The 24,707-nt window shown below is 43.4% G+C and overlaps 2 protein-coding genes across 2 annotated transcripts in view; one reads left to right on the top strand and one right to left on the bottom strand.

Moving 5' to 3' along the window:
• Positions 1 to 8,544, top strand: part of PGM5 (phosphoglucomutase 5) — a 164,480-nt gene extending 155,936 nt beyond the window's left edge. Inside the window, exon 11 of the mRNA XM_036330916.1 lies at positions 7,039 to 8,544. Within this exon, the coding sequence (XP_036186809.1) occupies positions 7,039 to 7,128 (90 nt within the window). The 3' untranslated portion in view covers positions 7,129 to 8,544. The remainder of the gene's footprint in view (positions 1 to 7,038) is intronic.
• Positions 8,545 to 13,732: 5,188 nt separating this feature from the next.
• On the bottom strand, positions 13,733 to 17,805 carry TMEM252 (transmembrane protein 252). Its single transcript, XM_036330915.1, has 2 exons — positions 17,453 to 17,805; positions 13,733 to 14,084 (listed from the first exon to the last, which is right to left on the bottom strand). Exons 1-2 carry the CDS (start codon positions 17,728 to 17,730, stop codon positions 13,847 to 13,849), a joined length of 516 nt encoding a protein of 171 aa, XP_036186808.1. The 5' UTR covers positions 17,731 to 17,805; the 3' UTR covers positions 13,733 to 13,846.
• Between the last annotated feature and the right edge of the window lie 6,902 nt (positions 17,806 to 24,707).

Below are 24,707 nucleotides of genomic sequence, written 5' to 3'. Positions count from 1 at the left end.
CTTGGCTTCAGATGAGGTTTGGGAACAGAGGAGAATGAGGAGGCAGGCAGTTACAAGGAGAATTCTTTGAGTAACAAGAACGGGAGAGACAGTGGTCCTTTTGCTTCCATAACCTCTGCTTTCAACCTTGCAGTTACATTTCTGCTAACAGTTTTGTAAGTGGCAGGGGTGGGCAACTCTAGGTGCCCACATGAAGGAAATTTGATGTCTGTTGTGGATGTCCCCGAATGAGAGAAACATGAGACTGGCATAGGGACTTTTGAGGAGGGCAGGCAGAAATTATGATTAACTGAACCAATTAGCCATTTCCAGTCCTTTCACAATGTTTTTGGTGGCAGACGGGAGGAAAGAAATAGTGTAAAGAGGAAAAGGGAAAGGGAAAGAGTGATCAGAGAGCAGTTTTATGAAGTTTAAGCTGTAAACCCGGCAGGTCGGTTTGTGTTTGCTCAAAGGGCAATGAAAGGGCACAGAGATTCTGCCCATTGTTTTCAGTTGTACCTGCAGACATGGCCACACTCTTGCTCTCTCCCCTTCCCCATCCCCACACAGTACTTCCTTATTTCCCAGTGTGGAGCCAAAGTGAATAAAGAGGAAAATTGACTTCATGCCTCTTCCAGTTTATTTTGGATTTGCAACCTAAGTGCTACCTTTCACCTCCTAAAATCCAAATCAATTGCAAAAGTGGGGAGGGTGGTGGAGCAGGGGCCCTGCCCAGCCAGTGTGGTTTCCCTTAGGCTGGTCACTGAATTCCCAAACGCTCGTTTAGTTTTGGCTTTGATTGAACTTTCCGGGGTAACATTTCATCCGCACTTTTCTTGGGATATCTTTTCCCCTCACAAGAGAGTTTTTGTGGAGCAGTTTTTATTTTTTCTGATATTGACAAGATAAATGGCTCCCTCAGTGTTAAGCTCAGAATACAGATTTATCTATACTAACTTTTCATATTCTGTATTTTGGTTAATTTTAGGTCTATTTTGGACCAAAATTGATAGGTAGCTGTATTACATGAAAAGGAGGTTAAAATTAGGACCATGGTTGTATGTATTGTAATAAAGAATAAAATGTTTGCAGTGCTTAGCATTCTCACTTAATTTACATTAGAAAGGTGTTGGATTTTACTTGAATTTCAGTAATAATTTTGCTTCTATATGCTTTCCAAATGCATGTAAAGTAGCTAGTCATTTTTGTTACCTAAAATCTGGACTACAGTAAACAGGGCAGCATCTAGCCTATACACCACCTTTGTGCAAATTAGGAAAGGTGCCTTCAGTGGGAATACACAGGAAAGAGAGGCTGGAGGATGGCCTCTTTGTGAGAAGACAAGGGCACCCCTTCCTCCAGGAAGATGCCAGTCCTTGGCAGGCCTCCTGGCTTGCTGAGAGCAGCTGAGGATATTCCACCCCCACTTACCGGCCTATTAGAAGGTAGGTAGCCTGAGGTTACAGACCCTCGTACTTGGCTCTCCTCTGTTACATTATAGAGTATTCGGGTTTTGAAGGGCAGTGTAATCAGAAACCTTCTCTGATACTGAGATACTTTAGAAACAAAGGCAGGGGATGATCTTTAATTTATAATCATAACAGGTCTGAATTGCTCCACAATTCCTGGGAGGCAAGAATGTCACATTTCTGTATTGTATGGATCAAACTATTTCTAACTCAGACTCTCCTGTCTGACTTGGCAAGAAGCTCAGTAGTGGCCATTTGGGGCCCCCACCTCTTTGCAGATTATCCATGACAGCTCCCAGGGCCCGGAAAGGGTGCATATGTCCAGGGAAGAATACAGGTCTCTGTGGTTGCCTTCACCTCTACGTATTATCCTCACCATCTGCCTGGGGCGTTTATTATCAGTTTAAGGCAAAATCTGATCAGCTGGCTCAGGTTTTGCCCTAGGCTATGTCTCAGTCACTGATCAACTATGGATTCGGTGCCTATAGGCGAGGGACCCACTTCTGGTCCAATCAGCTATGGCCTTAGAGTGAAGTCATGTGATAGAAACAAGGAAACCTAGTACTTATCTAGAGCAAAGAATTTCACAGGCACAGTAGTGGGCAACCTTAGAGCAGTGGTTCTGGAAGTGTGGTCCTTGGACCAGCAGCACCGCACCACCTGGAACCTGTTAGAAATGCATTCTTGGGCTCCAGATCTCCTGAATCAGGGGCTTGAGGGGAGGGGGCAAGCTGTCTGCATTTCATTAGATCTCTGAGATGGTTCCAATGCACACTCAAGTATGAGAACCATTGCCTTAACTTAAGCAAACAACACATAGATTAAAAATGAACATTCAATGAAATCATGAAAGAAGGCAGTTCAGCTTTAACCAAAGTGGGAGTGTTGCCGCAAGTTGCCCCTAAGGATCAGGAGAAAATGGTGTTTGCTATAAATACTGATTTTATGGACATCAGAATATCAGTGTTTTCTGGTGTTGAATGATCTGCATTCTCTGGATTGTAGTACCTGCCCGAAATCACGAGCTAGGATAAGTACTGTCATCCCCACCCCCCCTTCCCACAGGACACTTTCCTGACCCTCCCAATGCACACTCCCAATGCAGGCTCGCACCACAAAGTCAGACAAATCTTACTTAATAAGTGATTGTATCTCTGGTTAGGATTCTGTTTTTCTCCAAAAAAATCAGTTAACTATTTACTTCTAGTCTTGTGACATTCAGGTCATTTACACCTCTCCTGTCTATTGCTGGTCAGGGTAAGGAGTTCAGTTTGTTAGGGGTTTGTTATTGTGGCTCCAGTTTACATGATCATGGATTAAAACAACAACCACATGAAGCAAGAGATAAGATGGGAAAGGAAGTGAAATGAGAAACCTTTGTCATCCAGTGGGTATAAGGAGGCTAAAACCTAATACAGGGCCAGGATTAGGGTAAGGTGAGCAGGGCATAAAATTTAAGGGGGTGCCAAAATTTGGTAATCAAGATAAATATTTTAATACAATATTTTAAAAAATAAAAATCAATGCAAAAAATTCATGTTAAAGTATCAAAAATTAAAGTACAGGCCCCAATTCCCTCTTTAGCCTGGCAGTTAATAAACAAGGCGACAACAGCAAAATTCACCCAACCTTGGAGCCATGAGGACTGTTGAATGGACATATTGCCAACTTGGTTTGTTGCAGGATGAGCACTCAGTGGTCCCTACAATTGAGTGTAGAAAAGCTATGTCAGGCATTCTAAGAGTACTGGAATTAGAAAAAAGATACTCTGTTCCTAATTGAAGTCCCTACTGGTTGACTTCCTTTATTCACAAAGAATCATCTTGTAACTTCCAAAGCATTCACGTAGCTGGGAATGCTCCTGTTCCCACCGTGCACCTGTTCTTGGTCAGTGGGATGGCTTGTCAGGCCTGTCCTCTACTGTAGGCTTGTTTGGCACAATGGGATGATGAGACTACCATTTCTCCTTCCCCTCTCCTTAGGCTCATTTATTCGCCATTTCTCTATCACTCATGGGTCTCAGAATCAGAACTGTGTAATGGAAGAACAGCATAGGAGACATCACTATGTTCTCATCCCAGCTTAGCCACTGAACACAGGTGACCCTGGGCCATTCTTGTCCCCTCTCTAGACTGAGTTTCCTCGTCTGTGACTGGAAGGAATCAAACAAGACCATTCCCTGTTCCTCTCCGCTGCTCAAGTTCTGTGCTTTCCGTTACACCTGAGAGACTTCACATCCACAGGCTTCTCTCTCTCTCTCTCTTGTTTTTAAATATATTTTTATTGATTTCAGAGGAAGGGAGAGATAGAAACATCAATAATGAGAGAGAATCTTTCATCAGCTGCCTCTTGCATACTGGGGATCAAGCCCACAATGGGGGAATGTGTCCTGACCAGGAATCGAACCATGATCTCCTGGTTCATAGATCGAGCTCAACCACTGAGTCATGCCAGCTGGGCAGGCTTCTCATTTTTAACTCCTCTTCTCACTCCACATTCTGAGAGCCTTTCTAATGCCTCAGAGAAATTTACTCCCTTCTCTCTTTTCCATAATACATGGTTGATTATATGAAAGAAATATCTAGGATTCACATGTATCAAAGCTGTGATTTCTAAAGAAAAACATAACAGTAAAGATCCACTACTCTGACCCTTCCATTCACCCAGGGTACCCTTCATAAATGGCCATAGAAGAATCAATCTGCCTCATCATTTTCCATTTATCAGATTGATACAGCATCAGTTTATTCCACCAATATTTATTGAATACCTTCTAAGGAGTGGGCACTTTCTAAGCCCTAAATTAGACAAAGTTCCTGCTCTTATGGTGTGCCCATTTATTCTATGTATACATGTATATGGATGGGTAAAAGTAGACTCATGGTTGTTTATACGGAAAAAGACATGCAAGTTATGATTATTACAATAGCTTTATTAACTCAAAAGAATGTCACAATGAAACTGTAAACCAACATTTGTTCAACCCTGTATTTACACACTCAGGCAAGAAAAAAAATACCTCACTTTATGATCCTTAAATTAATTATGATTTGCAGCTCCCATTTCACAATGCTGGCAACAATTCAGTCTTAGGCATTTTTAGGGACCCCTCCCAGAACTCCTCAGGGGCATACAAACATCTAGACTAGAGACTCTCTGGGTTCCTGGAAAATGGCTCAGTGGACCTCACTAGTGTTCAGTCCATGGTGAACATCTCTGATGTCCTTCTTCCCAAACCCTCATGGTCCCCTGAGGGCATATGGCTCCACAGCTTCTGTGCCAGGTTCGCCTGGGGCTCTTTGCTCAGGGTGTGAGTTCCTGTGCTCAAGATCTTCCTCATATAAAGTTTTCAAAATGTGCTTCCTTCTCTTTGGTTTGCATAATAACCATTAAGCCTTCTCCTCTGACATGATTAGGACAAGGGGCAAGTACTTGGTTCACTAATCCAGAAAGAGAGTTATATTTTTAGCACAAATTATTAAATGAATACTCATTTGTCAGTCTTTTAATTTTGGTCCAAGACCTTATCTTTGAACATGAGCATACTGTTTGGTTGTGGTTATTTTTTTAAAAGATTTTCATTCATAATTCATTATCTGTAATGCTCACCTTTAATTTCTTTTTTAAAAAATTATTGATTTCAGAGAGAAAGGGAGGGAGAGAGAGATAGAAACATCAATGATGAGAGAGGGTCATTGATTGGCTGCCTCCTGCATGCCCCACCCTGGGGATTGAGCCTACAACCATGGCATGTACCCTGACTAGGAATTGAACCATGACTTCCTGGTTCATAGGTCAGTGCTCAACTACTGAGCTACACCAGCCGAACCACCTTTAATTTCTTTATAGTCAGTGGGAACTTACTTGTGAAGTTATATGAGGAAAGAATTGTTTATATATTTTTTATTTCTCCCAAATACATTATAGTATCTAATTTGACAGGATTAGCTAATGTCCATTACCTAATTCTTTCCAAAATATTCAACTTAACTTATCTAGAAAAAAACTCTTCTTATTTATATTTACATTTTACTGGTTTACATATAATTTAATAATTGCATAGTCTAAATAACAAGCACAATAGGCATTAACTGACTCCTGGTAGGCTCATAACTTTTCTTCTGAATGCAGAAATTAGTGAGCAAGTTAGAGAGCTCAGAGTACTCCTTCATCTTCCATTGCCTAAAGAATTCAATCTAAATCCTTCACCTTTACTCTGGCAGTTTAGGTCCCTCCAAACAAGGTTTGCTCAGTTATCATGCAGGATGGTCTGTGTCTACACTCCACTCGGGACACACTGTGCTAATTGTACCCTGAGCATTTGCCGGTGCTCTTGTCTGATGAGAATGTATGCATTCCCTACATCCCTATATCTGTTAGGTATAGGTAAGGGTTGCAAGTGAGAAAACTCGCCCACCACTCTCCAAAATTACAGATTTTATTTTCCTCATTATGGTATCTTTTTTTCTTCCTTTATTCCAGCATTTCCCAAGCTTCTGTTATATCAGTATCTCTACTTAGGATTTGTCTTTAAATGGACTCACTTTGTTTTCACTTAGATCTATTTACCACAGAAAATTGTATCAGTGCTCTACAAGGAAAAACACATTATCCCTTGATAAATAAAATGGCACCATAAAAGTGAATTCAATAAAAACATACAACGTATCACCTCCTACCTAGGTTATCTTTGCCTGAGGTATGTTCTGTTTTGGTAAAGTGTTAAAAATTGCCAGCAAAGTTTCTCCTTGATGAAATTAGGAGAATTGAAGAAGAATGGAGAATAGAGTGACTTTCTCATTGTTTTTTAAGTCACACCATGTCTATGCACCACCTAAAATAGTCTCCTGTACCAACTAAAATCATCTTGAATGATACATGCTCCACACTTTGGAAAACAGTACCCTATTCCTATGAAATGATAAGGAGTTAATGGGCAAGAAATGATTCTTATTCTTCAACATATCTTTATTATTCCTAGAATCTATTTCTTAGGCCTCTAAACCACCCTACCTCCTTCTAGGGGACTCTGAGGAGCCTCAGGGACCACTGTGTTATTTCATGAGAGAAATGAGCAGTTCTTTCTGCAGCTCTAGCCAGTGGATTGGCCTCTCTTCTTTGACATTTTAAGATAGTAGGTTCTTCAGACCCATGGTCTTAGGATGGACAACGGTTGTTTTCCCTCAAGCTCATGTGTGTGTGTGGCAGGGGGGAAGGGGCACACATGTGTTGGAGGGAGGGTAGCAGAGGAAGACAGATGTTTTTGGAGTTCCCTGTGTCACAAAGCTCTGTTCATGAAATGCTCCAGTGCTCTGGAGGTTGGGTTTTGCAGTTTCCTATCTTAGGTCAGTGTTTCTGAGAGTTGGATGAGACTTTGGAGATAATCTTCTCCCCCTCCTCCTCTGCCCACTCCAACCTCCTTGCCTGAAAGAGGAAGCTAAGGTCCAGAGAACAGGTGTTCTACCCATGATGGTGCTGCCAGTAAGTTGTTAATTAGAATCACACCTAGATGTTTGGAATCAAAGTCCATCACAGCAGCTCTCCTGTGACTGACCTGAGTTGTTCAAAGACTGTCTTCCTCCTTTTCCAGGCAGTGCTGAGCCCTCTGATAGCCATCGCACTGAAAATATCCCAGATTCACGAGAGAACCGGCCGGAGGGGTCCCACTGTCATAACCTGAAGGAAGAAACCATGACTCACCAGGCCCAGAGGAGAGCGGTCTGCGGGAGACACGTCACCCACGCCTTCTTGCTACCTGTTTGTGCCTCTTATGACTTTGGAAAACCCCCACAAAAGATAATTTTCTGGTGGGGGTGGGGGGTGGGAAAATAAAAAAATCTGTTTTGTTTGGGTTTTGGTCAGTTCCTCCCAATGCAATGGGGTCTTTAATTATCTGTTAAAGCCACACTATCATTTTCCTTGGTATGTTATCACACAAAGGAACCTCCCCTTTTGAGAAAGAGTAAGTGGGCTAGGAAACTGTTCATCATGACATCTGGGCATCAGTGGTGCCAGGTGAGAAAAGGTTCTGAAATGTAATGGAGGCGAGTCCAATGCCAGAATTGAGCAGACCCCAAGCCACAGGGACCCTTGGGCAGACCTAAGAAGACCCTCCTCAGCATGGAGGAGGATTTAGCTTTTCATCCAAGGCCAGCTTTTCCATTAGGGAATTTATAGACCTCCCAATAGTTCACCTTATCCCACCAACCACTCAATGACCCACTTTCCCACCTTCCATCTCCACAGTCCCCGTGCCACCTTCTCTCACATCTTCTAAAGCTTTCTACACATCACAATGGCACACCGTCAACAAAACATATCAAAGGGTGTTCTCTAGTATTTTGTAGATATTATTTTAACTATTGAGCTGGCTGCATTTCTTCAAATTCAGCCATTCATTATGTAGGTGGGAAATCATTTTTTGGCAGGACTCCACAAATGCGTGTTTAAAATTTTCAGGCCCTCCCTTGATCACATCACTGAGGGTGATACATGGGTTTATACTCATTCCTCCTGGGAAGACAAAATATCACCACGTCTGTGATCTCTGACGTTTTCTCCGCTATCTTATCTCCCAATAAGGGCCCATTTTGATGCACTTGTTTGGACACAGTTCAGCTCTTACTTATAATGACTGTAAAAGGAGACAGTGAAATGCTGTGAAAGTAGGAAATGAAGTGGATGCTGGAAGCAAACCTTATTGGTGTGGTGGTACAGTTATGGGCCTGATGAGATGCAGGTCAGAGCGGGGACCCCTGCTGGAGAGCATAGGGTCACAGCTGGCTGGCTGTGCCCAGAAAAAGGGTACCGCAGCCTCAGCAGCCTCCCTCTGACTCAGCCAGGACACTTGGCGCACGGGACCTGTTTGCGTATGTTTTGCTTCCTTGGGAACGGCACTCTCACTTATCGTGTCATTTGGACTGATGACGTGGTGTGCTTTGACTGTTAAGCCGTTTGTTATTGCTGTAGTTAGGATTAGTGAAAGCAGGGAAACCTTCCCACTAAGGTTTTTGTTTCTATTTTCTATCTATGCCTGTCAGAAACTTACTAGGACATTTAGTTTCCAATAAAAAAAGGAATTCCTATTTCAACCTTATGCAAAGATTGTGGAGTTTTGCTTATTTGTTTGTTTTTCCATTTGAGAAACCCCAATAGTGGTCACTATTCTGATAAGTCTGCCTTTCAGAACACTAGCAAGGGCTGGTTTTCATTATCATGAATTTAGGAATTTATTAAATAAATGGAACAGAAAAGACAGATGAATTGCTCAAAACTGCCTCTGGGAGTGAGCAGAAACTGAAATGGCATTTGATCTTTCATTGTAAGTATCTTCACTTCAAAATAATAAGAGGGTGGCTTTGGGCTAAGAGTCTAAAGAACTAGTTATGAAATCCAGCAACAGAATACAATTTGCCTTATAGCTTTGGTTCTCATTGTTTTTAAAGTGATGGTCCATGATGGCCATTTATTCACTACTCAGCTCCGTGTTGGTCAACACAATTAGTACATTCTTAGGCTTGCCTGCCGGTAAGAAAATATTTATTTTTCCTCAAGTTGCTACTTTTAATCCTCTCTAACTTTCCATGTTCAAATGCAAATTAATCCTCATTTTAAAATTCTACTTCTTTATTTCTCTACAGAGTCATGTGTGTCCAGCAGCCCAACTATATATTAATTCATCTAGCAAACAATGATTGAACAACTCTATGCAGAGTCCTGGTTTTGATGCAGCAAGAAAGTAAAATGTTATTCCTGCTCCTATGAGTTTGTGAGTTGGAAATAGGAGGCTATGACAAAGAATCAGATAGACATGAATGTTACGGTAGAGGCACAGGCAGCGTGCTGTGGAAATTCATAGACAGATTGACTCAGAGAAGGAAGGACTCGGCACTTGAGGGGTTTCCCAAAGAGTGGAGTTTCCTGAGACTTGTAACCATTTACATAATTTCACCAGGGGTAACCATAGCAAGAACAAAGTCTAGGAGTTGAGTGGTGGAGAGCTGGAGAGCAGGCTTGCTTTGGGTCCAGTGAGGGTGGTTAGATGAGTGGGGTTGAAGCAGACACAGTGTTATAAATATCAGGTAGAGCAATGCTTGGGCCCAGTGATGGCAAGCAGCAGCTGCACAGCCACCTGTGTTTACAGAGCTTCTCACAGAGGGTGCAAAGGGAAGGTCCTGCAGTGGCTCTAGGATGCAGCCTCTCTCTGGAACCTGCTGGCATCACATTGCCAAGGTACTGTATCTGCTTTACCTGAAACCCAAGCTTCTATTGCTGAGCTATGCATCCATGTCCTCTTGCCTTATCCTCAAAGAGTGGGAGACAAGAGGTCACTCCTCTGCACATAATGTACATTAGGCTCTTGAAGACGGAGCTCCAGCCCTCAGTTTTTCTTCAGAGCAAGTGACTGGAGAAATCCAAGACGTTTGTGGGGACCACAGGAGACAGTCATAGAAGAGACATAGAGTCTGGAAAATGCAAGGGCCACTCTTGTAATTAGCTAATATTGAGGGTGCACTCACGACACCAAGCACCTCCAGAGCAGTGACAGCAATGCTATATAACAGTATATACAATATTGCAACATGTGGTTCCCAACCAGGCTGGTAAGGGCTTGGAAATGTGTGTGCACATGCCAGGTAGGTGTTTAGTGGAAAAGGACCAAGGATGCTAAACATCCTGCTCGGTGTCACTCCGTCCTTGAGAACAAAAAGTTGTTTTGCCCCCTCCGTGATTCTTGAGTTTATTAGTTGACTTTGAAAATAGGTAGGTAGCCATTACTAAAGTGAGATCATTTATCTGATCTCACTGATCCGAAGCGCAGTCTCCATCCACAGTATTCACGGGACAAATAGTGTTGCATGACACTGTAGGTCGAAGGGCTTGGACATGGCGGGAAGGCTTTCTGCACAGGGAGCTTCAGACTAATGACCAGTCCCATGGTGCCGCCCTGGGCCGACAGCTGGCTGCCCTGTGCCAGTGCTCTCTGCAGGTAATACAGGCAGTGACGGGTAATGGTTGGGGACTTCTCACTGGCCAGCTGTGGGTCAGTGTAAGGCATGGATTCACTTTGGTGGCAATATCCATCAGCCATGGCAGGTCTGGGGAATTTGAAGAGCACCTGGGGGCATGGGTAGTAACGTTAGCAGATGACTCCATTTTATTGCTTGGTCATGCACTGGGTATTCTCGAAACACATGGCCACTGGACACTGATATCCCAGCCACCAGCCTTGAGGACATTCCATTCCTGAGTGGAAAAGGGTCTGAGAAATCTCGCACCTTTGGAAATGATGTAACTGCCAGTAAATCAGTCTACAGCAGTTACAACTGGCCCTTCAACAGTTACAAACAGCAAGAGATTATCTGAGGCGTCGGAGCTTAGCAGCATGCCTGCGCCACTCCAACCAGCTGGAGGCCTTATCAGTGGACCCAGCTCTGCAGCTGACAGCCCACCTGGTATGTGAAGCAGCCCGAGTTGCCGGGGAGCATTTTAGGATCCAGTGAGGATATGCATTAGAAACCCATGTCTTTATCATATTTCCATGTCTTTTAGCACCTAGTATGTGCCCTGCAATGTAGGTGAACTGGGCATACCTCACTAAACACTGTGTTTAAGTAGAATCCTGAAGGATTGTCAGTAAAAGGACTTGCGAGGTTTTTGTGTGGAGGGTTTAAAAATACCCACGCTAGATCTCAGGCATGCAAGAGACTCAGCATGAACTACTCTGTAAGTGACCTTATCATGCTCACCTTCTGGGATGGGGGTACTCAAACTTACGATTCAGGGAGACTTTATAAGACTGAAATACCTGGAGAGCCATCACCTCTGAATATTGCCCTTCCCCAGTGACCTGTGAGATTATCATGCACATTTGAGAAGAGGGAACAAGCAAAGACACTCTCCTTAGAGGTTTGCCTCTTGTTCACTTTCTCCCGTCATTCACGGAATCCGGGCTCTCAATCCATCTCCATTAATTTTATCATAAGCTTATGGAGGAAGAGGGGATACAATGTCTGTGTCCCTGAATGAATCCCCCTGGGTGGCCAATGAATTCTTACTAACCACACGGACACTTTTGTCCGACTGGCCCAGTGGACTTTAACTGCTGGGCCTTTCAAAGGCGGGCTTTGTTTTGTGTAACACCCATGTTCTTGATGCTTGCTTCAGAGTACATATGGGTGTTTCTTTTTTTTTTTTTTTTTTTTTTTTTTAAATATATTTTATTGATTTTTTACAGAGAGGAAGGGAGAGAGATAGTCAGAAACATTGATGGGAGAGAAACATCGATCAGCCGCCTCCTGCACATCTCCCACTGGGGATGTGCCCGCAACCCAGGTACATGCCCTTGACCGGAATCGAACCTGGGACCTTTCAGTCCGCAGGCCGACGCTCTATCCACTGAGCCAAACCGGTTTCGGCAAGGTGTTTCTTAAAGTCAATAAATGCCTGTTAGTAGTATTTCTTTTCAAAAAGCACCTGCCTAATTTCCTGAATCAATGGTTTTTCTCAGTAATGTTTGGTTTTGCAAAGAGATTTACTCATTTGGATGCTGTGTTAGGTCCTCATAGAGAATGAAACTTTGACTTATGTCCCTCTATTGATTTTTCCCCCCCGATACAAAACAGTGGCAAAAAAAGGGAAAGTTTAAGTACAAAATTTATTGCAGTAAAGAGATTAAAACAATTTTCTTATGTAAACCAAAATTAACATTTGTTTCACAGGACTACCAGTAGTTGGAAAAACTATCTATTACAATTGCACCGTCTGGCTGAAAGCCCAGCGATAGAGCTTGTTCGGGTCAGTGAGTGTGCTCAGACCCCAGGGAAAATTTCAGGACTACTGGCTCAGTAGAGGGAAAGAGACAATGAGACAATTGCATTGCTTACAAATGATCACCTTCCTGTTTGACAACCTGCATATCCAGTTGTGACCTTGATGTCAAGAATTCAAATCACAGATGCCCAAATTCATGCTTCTTGTAAATGGACCAGGATTTCCTTTTATGTGGCTTCCTGTGTATTTTTCAGCAATAACAGGGAAGAGAAGGCCAAGGGGCCCCATCCCATCTCAATACCCCTCTTCCTCCTTGAAAGATCTTCATCCTTCTTATCACTGTCCAAATCCTCCTGTGCCCATTCACCAGCTGCTGCCTGTTACCACTAGGAATCATCTTCTATCATCAGTATGATGATCAGATGAAAGGGAACTACACCAAGAGGGGAGAGCCAAGCCCCTGGGCAGAAATCCTGGAGGCCGCGTTTACATTTTATTTTATTTTTTTAATATATTTTATTGATTTTTTTACAGAGAGGAAAGGAGAGAGAAAGAGAGTTAGAAACATCGATGAGAAAGAAACATCGATCAGCTGCCTCCTGCACACCTCCTACTGGGAATGTGCCCGCAACCAAGGTACATGCCTTTGACCGGAATCGAACCTGGGACCCTTCAGTCTGCAGGCCGACGCTCTATCCACTGAGCCAAACCGGTTAGGGCCGCGTTTACATTTTAAAGGAGAATCCAGAAGATGAACTCTAAAGCAACCTCTGCTGCCTTTTCAGGGGCTTTAACGGATTGCTCCACTTCCTGTTAGGGCCCACTTTCTGAAGGGGGAGAGAAGTCCAAACTGCTCTCTGTGAGGAGGGAAGTAAGACTGGGTAAATAGCATAAAAATTGGAAGTAAATGCATCCCCCTCTATGGACCTTCCTTCATCTTCCTGGAAATAACTATGTTATTGGAAAAGTTTCGTAACTTCTCAAAGCCTCAGTTTATGCATGTGTAAAATGGGAATAACTATTGCACACATCTCTGAAGGCAATCAGGAGGGCTAAATAAAAAGCACAGAAAGTTCATAGCACAGAGCATGCCATATAAAAAGGATTCCATAATGGTTAGCTATCAATCCCAGCGTAAATCCTTCGCTCGATAGAGGAGAAAACTGAGGCCCAGAGAGAGGAAGATTCTTATCCAAGCTCTAAAGCAGGGGTCCTCAAACTTTTTAAACAGGGGGCCGTTGGAGGGCCAGACTATAGTTTAAAAAAAAACTATGAACAAATTCCTATGCACACTGCACATATCTTATTTTGAAGTAAAAAAAACAAAACAGGAACAAATACAATATTTGTATTTGCATGTGGCCCGCGGGCCGTAGTTTGAGGACCCCTGCTCTAAAGCATCAGGCTGCATGTCTTTCCACACCCTGCCATCCCACTTGTCCCCTTATAGTAAAACAAAATATAATGAAGCTGACAAGATTTCTTAGAGGCTCAAGATCCCCTCAGGGTGCTCTTGCATGGGGTCACGGACATGGCTTTTCCTCCCACAATCCCTTGCCTGCTTTCATTTTTAGCAGCTGTGTCCCATGAGAGGACGTCCTGGGTGCCAGAGAGCTTCCCCTGCTTCAGCACTCTCGGCTTTGCCTCTGGGCATCTTTCCATGGTGTTGCTGCCACCACCCCGTCCACTACAGACTCGGCATAGGATGGTGGTGCCTCTTGGTGAGCACCACTTTCAACCTCAAATCCAAGGTCCATCTCTGTGTACAGAGGTGGAGGGATATCCACGGCCTCTCCCTCTGCAGGACAGGTTTGCTTTCCAGCATCCAGACTTTCTTCATAAGCAGGAGGGTAAAAATCTGGCCTGGGGGACAAAATGCCACAAACATGTACATGTTATTCAAGTGGTTCAGGCCAGAGAGGCATATGATTGCCTCTCTCAGATCACACTGCAAAGTGAAACTGTTAAGAAACGTTGATTTTGAAACAGATGTATTTCTTCCCTGGCATCACCAGTTTTTAAAAAACATGTCGCTCTCCCAGCAGAGCCCTCTTTCTCAGCCATAAGATATGGGTCCCTGTAGTCACACCTTCCCCAGTGGGTTATTCCAGGTTATCCCTTCTCTCTCACCTGTTGGAACCAAGACTTCCAGAGTGAGATCCTTAGCAGGGGTAGGGAACATGAGGGCCTGAACTGTGGAACTTCTCTACCCAGTTATTCAGTCCATTCACATCCTATCTCCATTCACACATAGAATCATCTACTCAACTGCACTCACAGTCTCAGATCCTCACAGCCAATAAAATAATGAATGTAAACCAGTTCCATGAAGTTCCCTGCATTACATCAGATGCTCGTCTCTTTCCCATTGCTTTTTCAAGTCTCGGCAGCTAGTTAAAAAAACAAGAACAAAACAACTAACTTCCCAAGCGATTTAAACTGAGAACTTTATGTAGATTTCAGTTGCAACTTTTTTCCATACCATCACACCAATGGCTAATAGAGCCATTCATGTCTGAGCTGGTAATCTTGCCCAGTGTTGCTAATTGCTGAATCCTCCCGGCTTCTCCATTATGAATGGGATTGGGGGTGGCATGGAGGTGAGGAAGAGAGAGGGTGAGCTTGGTTGAGCTGTGTATTTACAAAGTGAATTCTTCCAGTGCCTACAGGGAGTGTTTGTGATATGTAACCACAACAGAACAGGGACTGCCATTTGTAGGCACAGCTCCCTTCCAAATGTAACCAGGCCCAAAGCCAAATGGCTGAAGCCACTGTCTACTGTACAGCCCACATCTCAGCCTTCACTCAGAATAGCCAAGGCTGTGTCATGGGGCATATGTGTTAAGACACTGAAAACAGTAAGGTGAGCTGTCCCCTAAAGCAGTGGTCGCCAGCCTTTCCGACCTCACAGACCACCGGTTGGCGACTGCTCCACTAAAGTGATTTGAGAGGCTCCAGGATGACTGCTGCCTGCCCCCCAAATCCCATTCACCTCTCCCAACCCTCCTCACCTCCAGCAGTTTCATTCCCAATGCCCTGGGTTCTACCACTGCAAGCCCATTTGCTTTTATTTTTTTAAAAAATTTTTTATTGATTAAGTTATTACATATGTGTCCTTATCCCCACATTACCCCCCATACCCCACTCATGCCCTCACCCCCCTGTTGTCTGTGTCCATTGGTTAGGCCTATATGCTAGCATGTAAGTTCTTTGGTTGATCTCTCCCCCTTACCCCCACACTCCCCTACCTTCCCTCTGAGGTTTGAGGGTCTGATTGATGCTTCTCTGTCTCTGGATCTGTTTTTGTTCATCAGTTCCTGTTGTTCCCCATTTGCTTTTAATTCCTCAATGTGGGTACCCATTTGAACGCAAATGCTTCTGGGAAATGTAACTTCCCATTGGCTGACTTGCTAGCCATTTTGACTAAGCTGGGCATCTACTAGATGCAGTAGGAAGAGACAATAAACAGGGGCATCATGCTGTCTATAATTTAAGGCATTTCTGCACAGTGTGATGTTATGTATGTATTAATAAATTTAAGCTACACCCAAAAGGTAATCAATTACTCTTATCAGGAATTTCATACTCTGGAGGCAATTATCTAACATTTATGCAAAATAAAATCAGCATTCTAGATGCATCTTCTAAAATCACTTCAGTTATCTCAACATTTTATCAAACCCAGAGTCCTTGCTGGTAAGTATAATAAACATCGGAAATGGGCTTGGATTATTATAATTAGTATCATTAATTAGCATAATAATGTAAAAAATCAAGTCATGGGTAAAAGTGCACTACTTATTCAAAATACACGGAGTAGCAAAATATACAGAGTAGCTAAAGTAATTTAGATGAAGAGGGTAAAAGAATTTATGGAGTCTTGCAGCCCGTACCTTAAGGATGATGCCTGATGTTTTATCCCTAAATGGTCCTGCGGTCAGCCAAGAATTAGGAGGTTTGGGGTTGTCAGATACTAACCATGAGGTTAACTGAAATGTTTTAATGTGGTAAAATATATAACAAAATTTACCACATTGGCCAGTGTGCAGTTCACGACACTAAGTACATTCACATTAAATGCACCCATCACCACTATTATCTCCAAGTGCCCATTAAACAGTTACTCCCCATCCCCCCGCTTCCTGCCCCTGACAACCACTGTTCTACTTTCTGTCGATGAATTTGACTTCTCTAGATACTTCATATAAGTGAAATCATATACATTTGTATTTTTGTGTCTGGTTTATATCACTTAGCCTAATGTCTTCAAGGTTCATCCATGGAGGAGCATGTGTCAGAATTCCTTACTTCTTAAGGCTGAAAAAAATACTCCACTGCATGTATACACCCCATTTTGTCGATCCGTTCATTCACTGATGGCCTGGGTTGCTTCTTCCTTTTGGCTAGTGTGAAGGATGCTGCTATGAATATTGGTGTAGATATAGCTGTTCCCAGTCCCTGCTTTCAGTTCTCTTGTTTGTATACCTAGAAGTGGAATTGCTGGATCAAATAGTAATTCTGTGTTTAATGTTCTGAGGAACCTCCATATAATTTCCCACAGTGGCTGCACCACTTTACATTCCTACCAACAGTGCACTAGGCTTCCAATTTCCCCACACCCTTGAGTTTTCTTTTTAATAGCTATCCTAATGGGTGCACTGTGGCCAGGTTATCTGAATCTTACCTCTGGAATATAATTGCTTTCCCTCAAATGAATCTTTCATGCAAAGTATGCTCACAATACCTAAAAGGTCACTCAGCTGGGACTTCCCTGCGTTCCTAGTGCAGGACTGATTTATGCCCCCGTGCTCACTTGCTGTGTGGCAGAATTAGGCTCTGGGCTTGCTTTGCTTACAACCTGGTAGCCAGATTATAAGGAATAACTACCAGCTTCTAAGGACAGCTCCCACCATACCACAAAAGAACCTTAGAGTCAGGCCTCTTAAATTGGCTTAGGTGGGTTTTCAATGTGTGTGTGTGTTGGGGGGGAGGCAGCAGGGGATGGAGTCTCTGATATAAATTCCATTTACTTCATGGTTTTCCCCAGAGACAGCACCATTATTCCTATTAACTAACCCCAGAGTAATCCCCTGATGATAACACTTTGGCTCTAGACATACAGCCCCATGAGACATGTCAAGTGCTCCACAGCGGGGTTAGAAGTCACTCAGCTTTTCCAGAACTCAGGCCCATCTCAACCCTCATCGGTCCTCTGGCTTATCAGCACATACCTGTCCACTGTGGCTGGGGCCATGGCCCTGTGAGCAAGATGTGGTCTGAGCCCATGGCTGAACATCCCTTTGTTTTCACTCGCCTGGCGGTAGGTGCTCCAGAAAATCCCACTCAGAAGGATCACAAACCCCAGAGGCAGAAGCAAATAGGCCAGGATCAGGTTCCACCGACAGTTGAACGTGGAGCCTGAGGAGATGAAGAAGGCCCCCAGGCAGATGATCAGAAAGCCTGTCAGAAGGGCAAGGGCACAGAGGACTGCACCGGTTCTGTTCCGCATCCCTGCTTCTTGGGAACCCGGCTCCCTGACCCTGCCACTCCCCTGCTTCCCCTGCTCAGAGAGAATGCTCTCATTAGCCAGCTCGTAGCTTTATACCTCTGGGACCAATTGGCCTTTGGACAATTAAATGAAGCAGGCACTTAGAAGGTACTCATTAACCATTGAAAGTAACTATAATGTATATTGGAGGATTAACCTAAAAACACAGCACTGTGTACTACAGAAAGGAGTGGCTTCTCATAGCTGCCTTGCTCTTCTGAGCGGGAGAGGACCCTCTGCTGACACCAGTTATTTGAGGGGAGGTCTCCCATCATGGATTACAAGAACACTGGTGTCTTAATCCCTACTGTGGGTAATTCCCCACGAATGCTAGAGAAATTGGCTTTCCTTGATGAACTATCTTCTTTGTGGCTTAGCAGGAAGTCCCTTGATTTCTTACTTCTTTCTCTGTACTAAAAAGACTTTCTCAAAGGCCCTTAACATGTTTGTCTTGCCTCTCTCACTGACTCTCCCTTTATTGCCTTTGTACTATGATATTGAAAAAATTCCAAGAGAACATCCCTTGGAGTGAACTCCCTGATTCCTTCTCTGCTGACAGGCAGGAGGGGAAGAGTGCTGGAGAGAACTGTAATAGACAGAGCTTTGGGAATTGGGAGGGATTTCTGTGAGGAGTTGTAAAAGGTGATGATGTGGTGACTTCTGCTCTGATTCTGATTTTGGACACCCATTGTTGGTGTCCAAATGTTGAGATCCAAGGGTCATTTCTGCTTATCACATAGGTGTTAGATAAAAATATTTTGCTTATTGCCCAACCACTGGCCACCATTCTTGGCTTAGAGAAATATCTGAACCAGTTCCCACCCATCCTGCTAAAACAAATAAAAAAAAAAAAAGCCACAGGCATTTGATAAAAGAGCATTCTCTGAAATACACAGCATGTTACCACCTCCACACAAAACAAATAAATACTTGTGAGAAGCTCTGCCTAATCAAACCGCACTCTCCCTCACACACATCTTAGGGTCTCACAGTGCATACTAACATACTAAAGGCCCTGAAAATCCTGTGATCTTCTTCCCCTCATAAAATATATATTTAAAAACTATGTTTTGATAGATGCTGCTAAAAAATGTTTCCTGCCCTCTCCCCCATACTTTTGCTCTATGTAGTGTTGCCTCAAAAAATCTTTCTAGAACCCACTTCTCTTTTTTTATTCCAGAATGTGTTTCTTCCATCTTGACTGTCTTTAGTTGCAGACACCCTATTCTAGATCTGGTTCATGCCCTAATTCTTTCATTTTTTATTTGATGTATGTCCCTGCCCACGGGGGTCTCTGGGCCACCTCTGTCCAGAGAGGTTATCTTCAGTTCCTCTTTGATTTTTCTCTACCCCCCTATTCCATTACCATTATTTTCCACTTACCTTCCCAGTGGAGAAAGCAGTTCTTTGCACAGTAAATACGTGTAAAATTAAAGACACTGGTTCCAAAATGCTATAAGGTACATCCCATTCTACCTTCTAACGTCTAACTTTACTAGCTTCAAACCTTATACCCTGAACTACTTTCATCTTCTAGTCTTGATATTATCCTTGAAATCTTAAAACAACTCTTTCTCCCTCCTTCTCTGGTTGGTCTTGAGGTTGGCAAATTTCTAAGATGACCCCCAGGGATCCATGTCCTTTTGAGTGTGGACTGGACATGGTGGCTCAATTCTAACCAAAAGAATATCGCAAAGGTGATGGGTGTCACTTCCATGAATAGGTACAAAAGACTGTGACATCTGTCTTGCTAGCATTATCTCGCTGCCTCATAGCTTGCACCCTTGAGGAAGGAAGTTGCCATGTTGGAGAGGCCATAAGACAAAGAACTGAGGGCAGCTTCTGGCCAACAGTCAGTGAAGACCTGAGGCCCTTAGTCCAGGAACCAGTGAGGAACTGTATCCTGACAATGACCACGTGAATTTGGAATCAAATCCTTGCCCAATTGATCCTTGAGGTGACTGTGGCCTAAGCAACACAGTGACTGAGAGACCTTGAAGCCAAGCACTCAGCTAAGTCACGCCCAGATTCCTAACACACGAAAACTGGGAGAAGGTAACTGACTGTGTGCTGTTTTAAGCTGCCAAGTTTTGTGGCATTTTGTTAGGTAACTAATACGGTTCTTTAGGACTTGGAAACCAGAAGACACAATCAATGTTAAAGTTTACACAGTGCCTGGCACGTAGAAAATGCCCTGTCTACATTAGCTAGAATCATCCTCACCATTATTGTTACTTTTATTACTGTTGTGATTCCAAAAAACTGGGGAAGACCCAGGATTTCCAACTATAAGGGGTGCCCTAGAAGTTGGGTACCAAGAACAGGTAAATGGCAGGGCCCCAGAGATAAGTGTAGAGGAAGGAGGGACAGCACTCTCTATCAAAACTGCTCACCCAAAGGGTTGGGCTTTTTTGTGTTAGACCAAAACTGGGGGAAGAGTGAATCAGACTGGGCTTTAGAACAAGTCAGGCCTGGTTCCTGTGATCACACGAATATTTGAGCAAGCAAGTCTCTGCACTTTCCCTCCTCTAGTTCCAGTAAAGGATAAATAGTGCCTCATAGTTTGTCAGACAGATTCTTCACTTCCATATCCTTTAAGGAGGACCCTGTCATTCCAGAGCAGTGGGTTTTGTTGGTGGTGGTTTTTTGTTTGTTTGTTTTGGTGAGAAACTGGGTAGGAAAGAGCAAGACCCAAGAGCTGGCAGGAGGATGAAAGGGAGTAGTGACTTTACATGAGATCCCTGGGCTCAGAATATTTGAGTTTATCTTGGGTGAGGTGGGGCATCAAGGAGAAAGTATAGAAGAAGGTGTAGTATATGAAGAGTAGATGGGGAAGGGGAAAAGAAACGATATAGAAATAGCAAGTATTGCTGGGAGCCACCTGTCTCCTTCATGACAATGGTTGAGACATACCCAGGGATGATTAATGTTACCGTTATTTTTGCATGTTTGTGTTTGTTTTATAAAATATATAAATTATTAAATAATAAGATTTTTTTGCTGTGACTCTGCTTCAGTTCTGAACCACATCCACCGCTGCTGCATGACCACTATTCCCCTTTGATGCCTCAGCAATGACCAAGGATAACTCAAACCAGTTGACTTGGAGTTTTAAATAATTTTTTTATTACTTGTGGTTTCCCTGTTGTTTGTGTTGTGGTATACCCACATTCCCCACAACTACTAGCAGTGAAAAGGCTTTTTGAAAAGTAGAAAATGAAAGTAGATTGGTGCTTGCTTCAGTGACCATGAACGAGCACAGGCATTGAGAGAAAGCACCCTGGCCTTCATCAGCCTTGAAGGGGCAGAAACCCAGGCAGAACAGCAGGCCAAAACCTCAGGGCTGGGAGAAAAGAAAAGGAATCCAATAGAGAGCCAGCCAAACACCAAAAAGTCACCCTACAGAGTCCGTTTCAGGAGACCTGTGGGCTTTTGCCTGGGCTTCCTGTGTTCTCCCCTATCTGCTGGGTCTGCCTTCACTCCCAGGCCAACTTTCCTACCCTCCTCCACCTCATTACATACCCAGCACTGAGTGTGAGAGTAAGGGGCCGGGAATATTGACTCCACTTAAAGGTGAAGAAACTGTAAGAGACAGCGCTTGATGATTCATTGAAGTTCATATAGACAGTGTGGGACTGATGGTGAATGGGTACTCTGGGAGGAATATGGACAGGATCCCACCTTCGATAGAGGAACATTCTGGGACCCATCAGAGGCCAAGCTAAAGTCCTCTTATCCCAACTCCCATCTCTTCAACAATAAACCCATCTGGGAAATGATGTTTTTCCTTTAAACCAGTTTATTTATTGTCATCATTCTTAAAAAGTCACCAGTCAGCAAAAGTGCCTGGCTTGGCAGTAGGCAGTAACATGTTATTTGGTTGACAGCCAAACTATCTTAACACATAATCACTCTTTCAACACTCTGTTCCTGTGAGCATGACCACCCCATGGGTGCTGTTCTGAACACTGAGTGAGCTGTGTTCCAAGCACTGTGCTGCATTCCCCCTCCTTTCAAATGCTCCCTGCAGTATGTAAATGCCTTGGAACTTCTAATGGCCCTCTGCCCTGCCTTTGTTTGCTGGATGCTTGGCCCATACCCTTCTCTTGAAAACAGGAAAAGCGTATTGCATTGGGTAAGAACTCAATGGGGACTTTGGAAGGAAGCTAATGGTGTGTAGAAGCTGTTGCATAGGAGGGGCATGAGGCCAAGAGCTGAGGTTGAGTGGCCAAATTTCAGAAGGTCACTTTGCTTCAGGAAGTGAGGCTTTGTGGGAGATGGGGAAGGTGAGTGTGTGCGTAGCGAGCGATGTCAACAGGGTCTGGTGATTCCTGAGTGATTTCTGGATTAGCCTTTCACACGTATGGGTTCATTGAACACCGGCCATTTCCACCTCTTTTCCTTTTTGTTTTCTCTGCTTTGGAAACTCCCCCGTCCACCACCACTACCACCTCTCCTTTTCCCCTCACTTACTCAAGGAGGCATTTTTAGGTTGACAGAGTACAGACAGTTTCTCAGAGAACGTTTAGCATTGTGAAGTAAGGTGATATTAGATACCACACAAGACTCACACTCACCCTTGAATGAACATAGTGGATCTTAAATAAGAAGACAAATTTTGTTCTTGAATAGCTCGGCTTCCAATTTAAGCCACGAATAAGCCAGAAGAGATTTTAATTTCTTCGTGGATTCTTGGAAAACCGGAAGGAGACCATATTTCTGTGGCCACTTCGGATCAGAGCAGAAGCCTCAAGCCAGGGCAGAACTGGACTGCCTGAGTTTACACTAGTTGGCATGACTGCCAGTGACTTGTGAATATGAAGTAGGTTCTGTGTCCCACCTCAGGAAATTTTCTTCAACATTGATCTTCTATCTCCCATTTACAAATAAATCCTAATATACATTTAGTAGTCTCATTGTTAGTAAGAATGTAGAGTATCCTTTTCAAGTTTTTATGTGTATATTCTAGGATGAACCAAATAGCTTAATATCAGTACAGACCAAAATTTTCAGCATGAGATGCACAGCAAAATCAAGGAAGATCTGTATCATCTGAAATTTTAGCTTGAAAATGCATTATGAGTTCATAATTTATTTTTCTTTTGATGAAAACTGCATGTAATCTATCACTGAAAGGCTTTTAGAAGCAAGGACAGCCCAGAGCAATGAGCATTCATAGCATTCAGGGGTGGTCTCTGTCACCAATTCCCACCCCAAAGCCAAGCATCTTTATAGGAATGGCTGACTCTAGGGCTCAGGCAGAAGAACTAGGAGACATAATTTTGAACCAGAACGCAAAGAAACTAACAAAAACTCCAGAAGTTATGCTAAGAGGTGTAGGAGCCAACCTGAAGGGCCACCCACTAGCCCAGGGTTTCTTATCATCAACATTATTGATATTTTAAGCCAAATAATCCTTTGCAGTAGGGGCTGTCCTGTGCATTATGTGCTGTTTAGTAGCAATCCTGACCTCCACCCACTAGGTACCCAGTAGTCATGGAGATAAAAAATATATCCAGTCATGGCTCAGTGGTTGAATATCCACATATGAACCAGGAGGTCATGGTTCGATTCCCAGTCAGGGCATATGCCTGGGTTGCGGGCTCAATCCCCAGTGTGGGCTGTGCAGGAGGCAGCCAACCAATGATTCTATCTCATCATTGATGTTTCCATCTCTCTCTCTCCCTCTCTGAAATCAATGAAAGTATATTTTAAAATAAAAAATAGAAAGGTCTCCATACATTGCCAAATGTCTCCTGGAGATCGAAATTGTCCTTGGTTGAGAACCACTGCAGAAGCCCAAGATAGGACAATTTGAGCACCAAATTTCAAAAACTAAAATGACTTGAAACAAATAAAATACATAAGAATTTATAAGTTCCTAATGTTTCTTCAGCACTGAAAACCAGCCTTCCCTGCCTAGTGAATGCCGTTCCATCTATTCCCTTTGCTCCCTTCATTGCAAACTCTTTTTTTTTAATTGGGTTCCCAAATACACCTTTTTTGGGGGGTATCTATTATTTATATGTTTTTATTTATTTCAACCACTGATCAACACCGGCCAGGCTCCATTACAAACCCTTGAGACAAATGTAGGAACTTCTGGGAATCTCTTCCTCTCTTTGCACTGTGTTCTGGCAGAGATCTTTGGCCCAGGATTCCAGGTCACTACTTTAATACTCATCTGTGCCCATTTGGATATTCAGCCCAATTTTTAAGTAGCTGGTGATTGTATTGTCAATAATCCAGAAGTCTGATTATGTCTTTTGCATAGCTGCTTTCCTGTCCCATGGCTGCAGTAACCATTCCAGGGACTGAAGGTTCTGATTACAGCTGGCTCCGAGGGTGTGTGGAATAGAACCTTGTAGGTGTGCAGGCGATTGTCTTGGTGTGGGAGTTCCCTCTCCCCGGTACAGGTCTGGGAACCTCTCATCTCAGAAGCATCTCACAGTGTCCTTTTCTGGTCACTTCTCTCCGCCCCAATTCTTGTTGTATGTGTAGAATGATCAAGCTGTGCTCGGCTCTCTGTCCAGAGAGAGCCCTTCTATGGGAAACCCCCAGGTTTACTGTTTAAAGCTGTTACTGAGGTTTTAACATGAGAGCAAACAGCAAAGGAAGGACACGGGTGGATGCTGACAGGCCCAGCAGTTCATAAAGCAATCTTTTAATATATTGATCGACACCACCCATTATACTGGTTAACCCAGACATTGAAGTTCCTCTGAACATTCGTGTACAAAACACGAATGTTTGCAGTATCCGTCTCCTGTCTTTTTTTCTACTCTTTATTGCCTTGTTAATCCAATTCGACCTTCTTGCTGTTTTCCAGGAAATCTTCAAATTTTCTGATCTTTGATTATAACTACTTTTTTGTTTGGCATTTTCATGAAATTTGGGGAGGGGGAAAAGTAGACAGGTGTGTTCAGCCTGCCAATTTG

Source organism: Myotis myotis, unplaced genomic scaffold (assembly GCF_014108235.1).
Source record: "Myotis myotis isolate mMyoMyo1 unplaced genomic scaffold, mMyoMyo1.p scaffold_m19_p_12, whole genome shotgun sequence".
NCBI classification, from domain to species: Eukaryota; Metazoa; Chordata; class Mammalia; order Chiroptera; family Vespertilionidae; genus Myotis; species Myotis myotis.
This window is presented reverse-complemented; position numbering and strand designations above follow the sequence as displayed.

Excerpts from the sequence above, each read along its gene's own strand:
- TMEM252 (XM_036330915.1), bottom strand. The coding sequence starts at position 17,730 with ATGCGGAACAGAACCGGTGCAGTCCTCTGTGCCCTTGCCCTTCTGACA. Across the intron at positions 14,085-17,452 it reads GCCCCAGCCACAGTGGACAG|GCCAGATTTTTACCCTCCTG; the intron begins GTATGTGCTGAT and ends TTTGTCCCCCAG.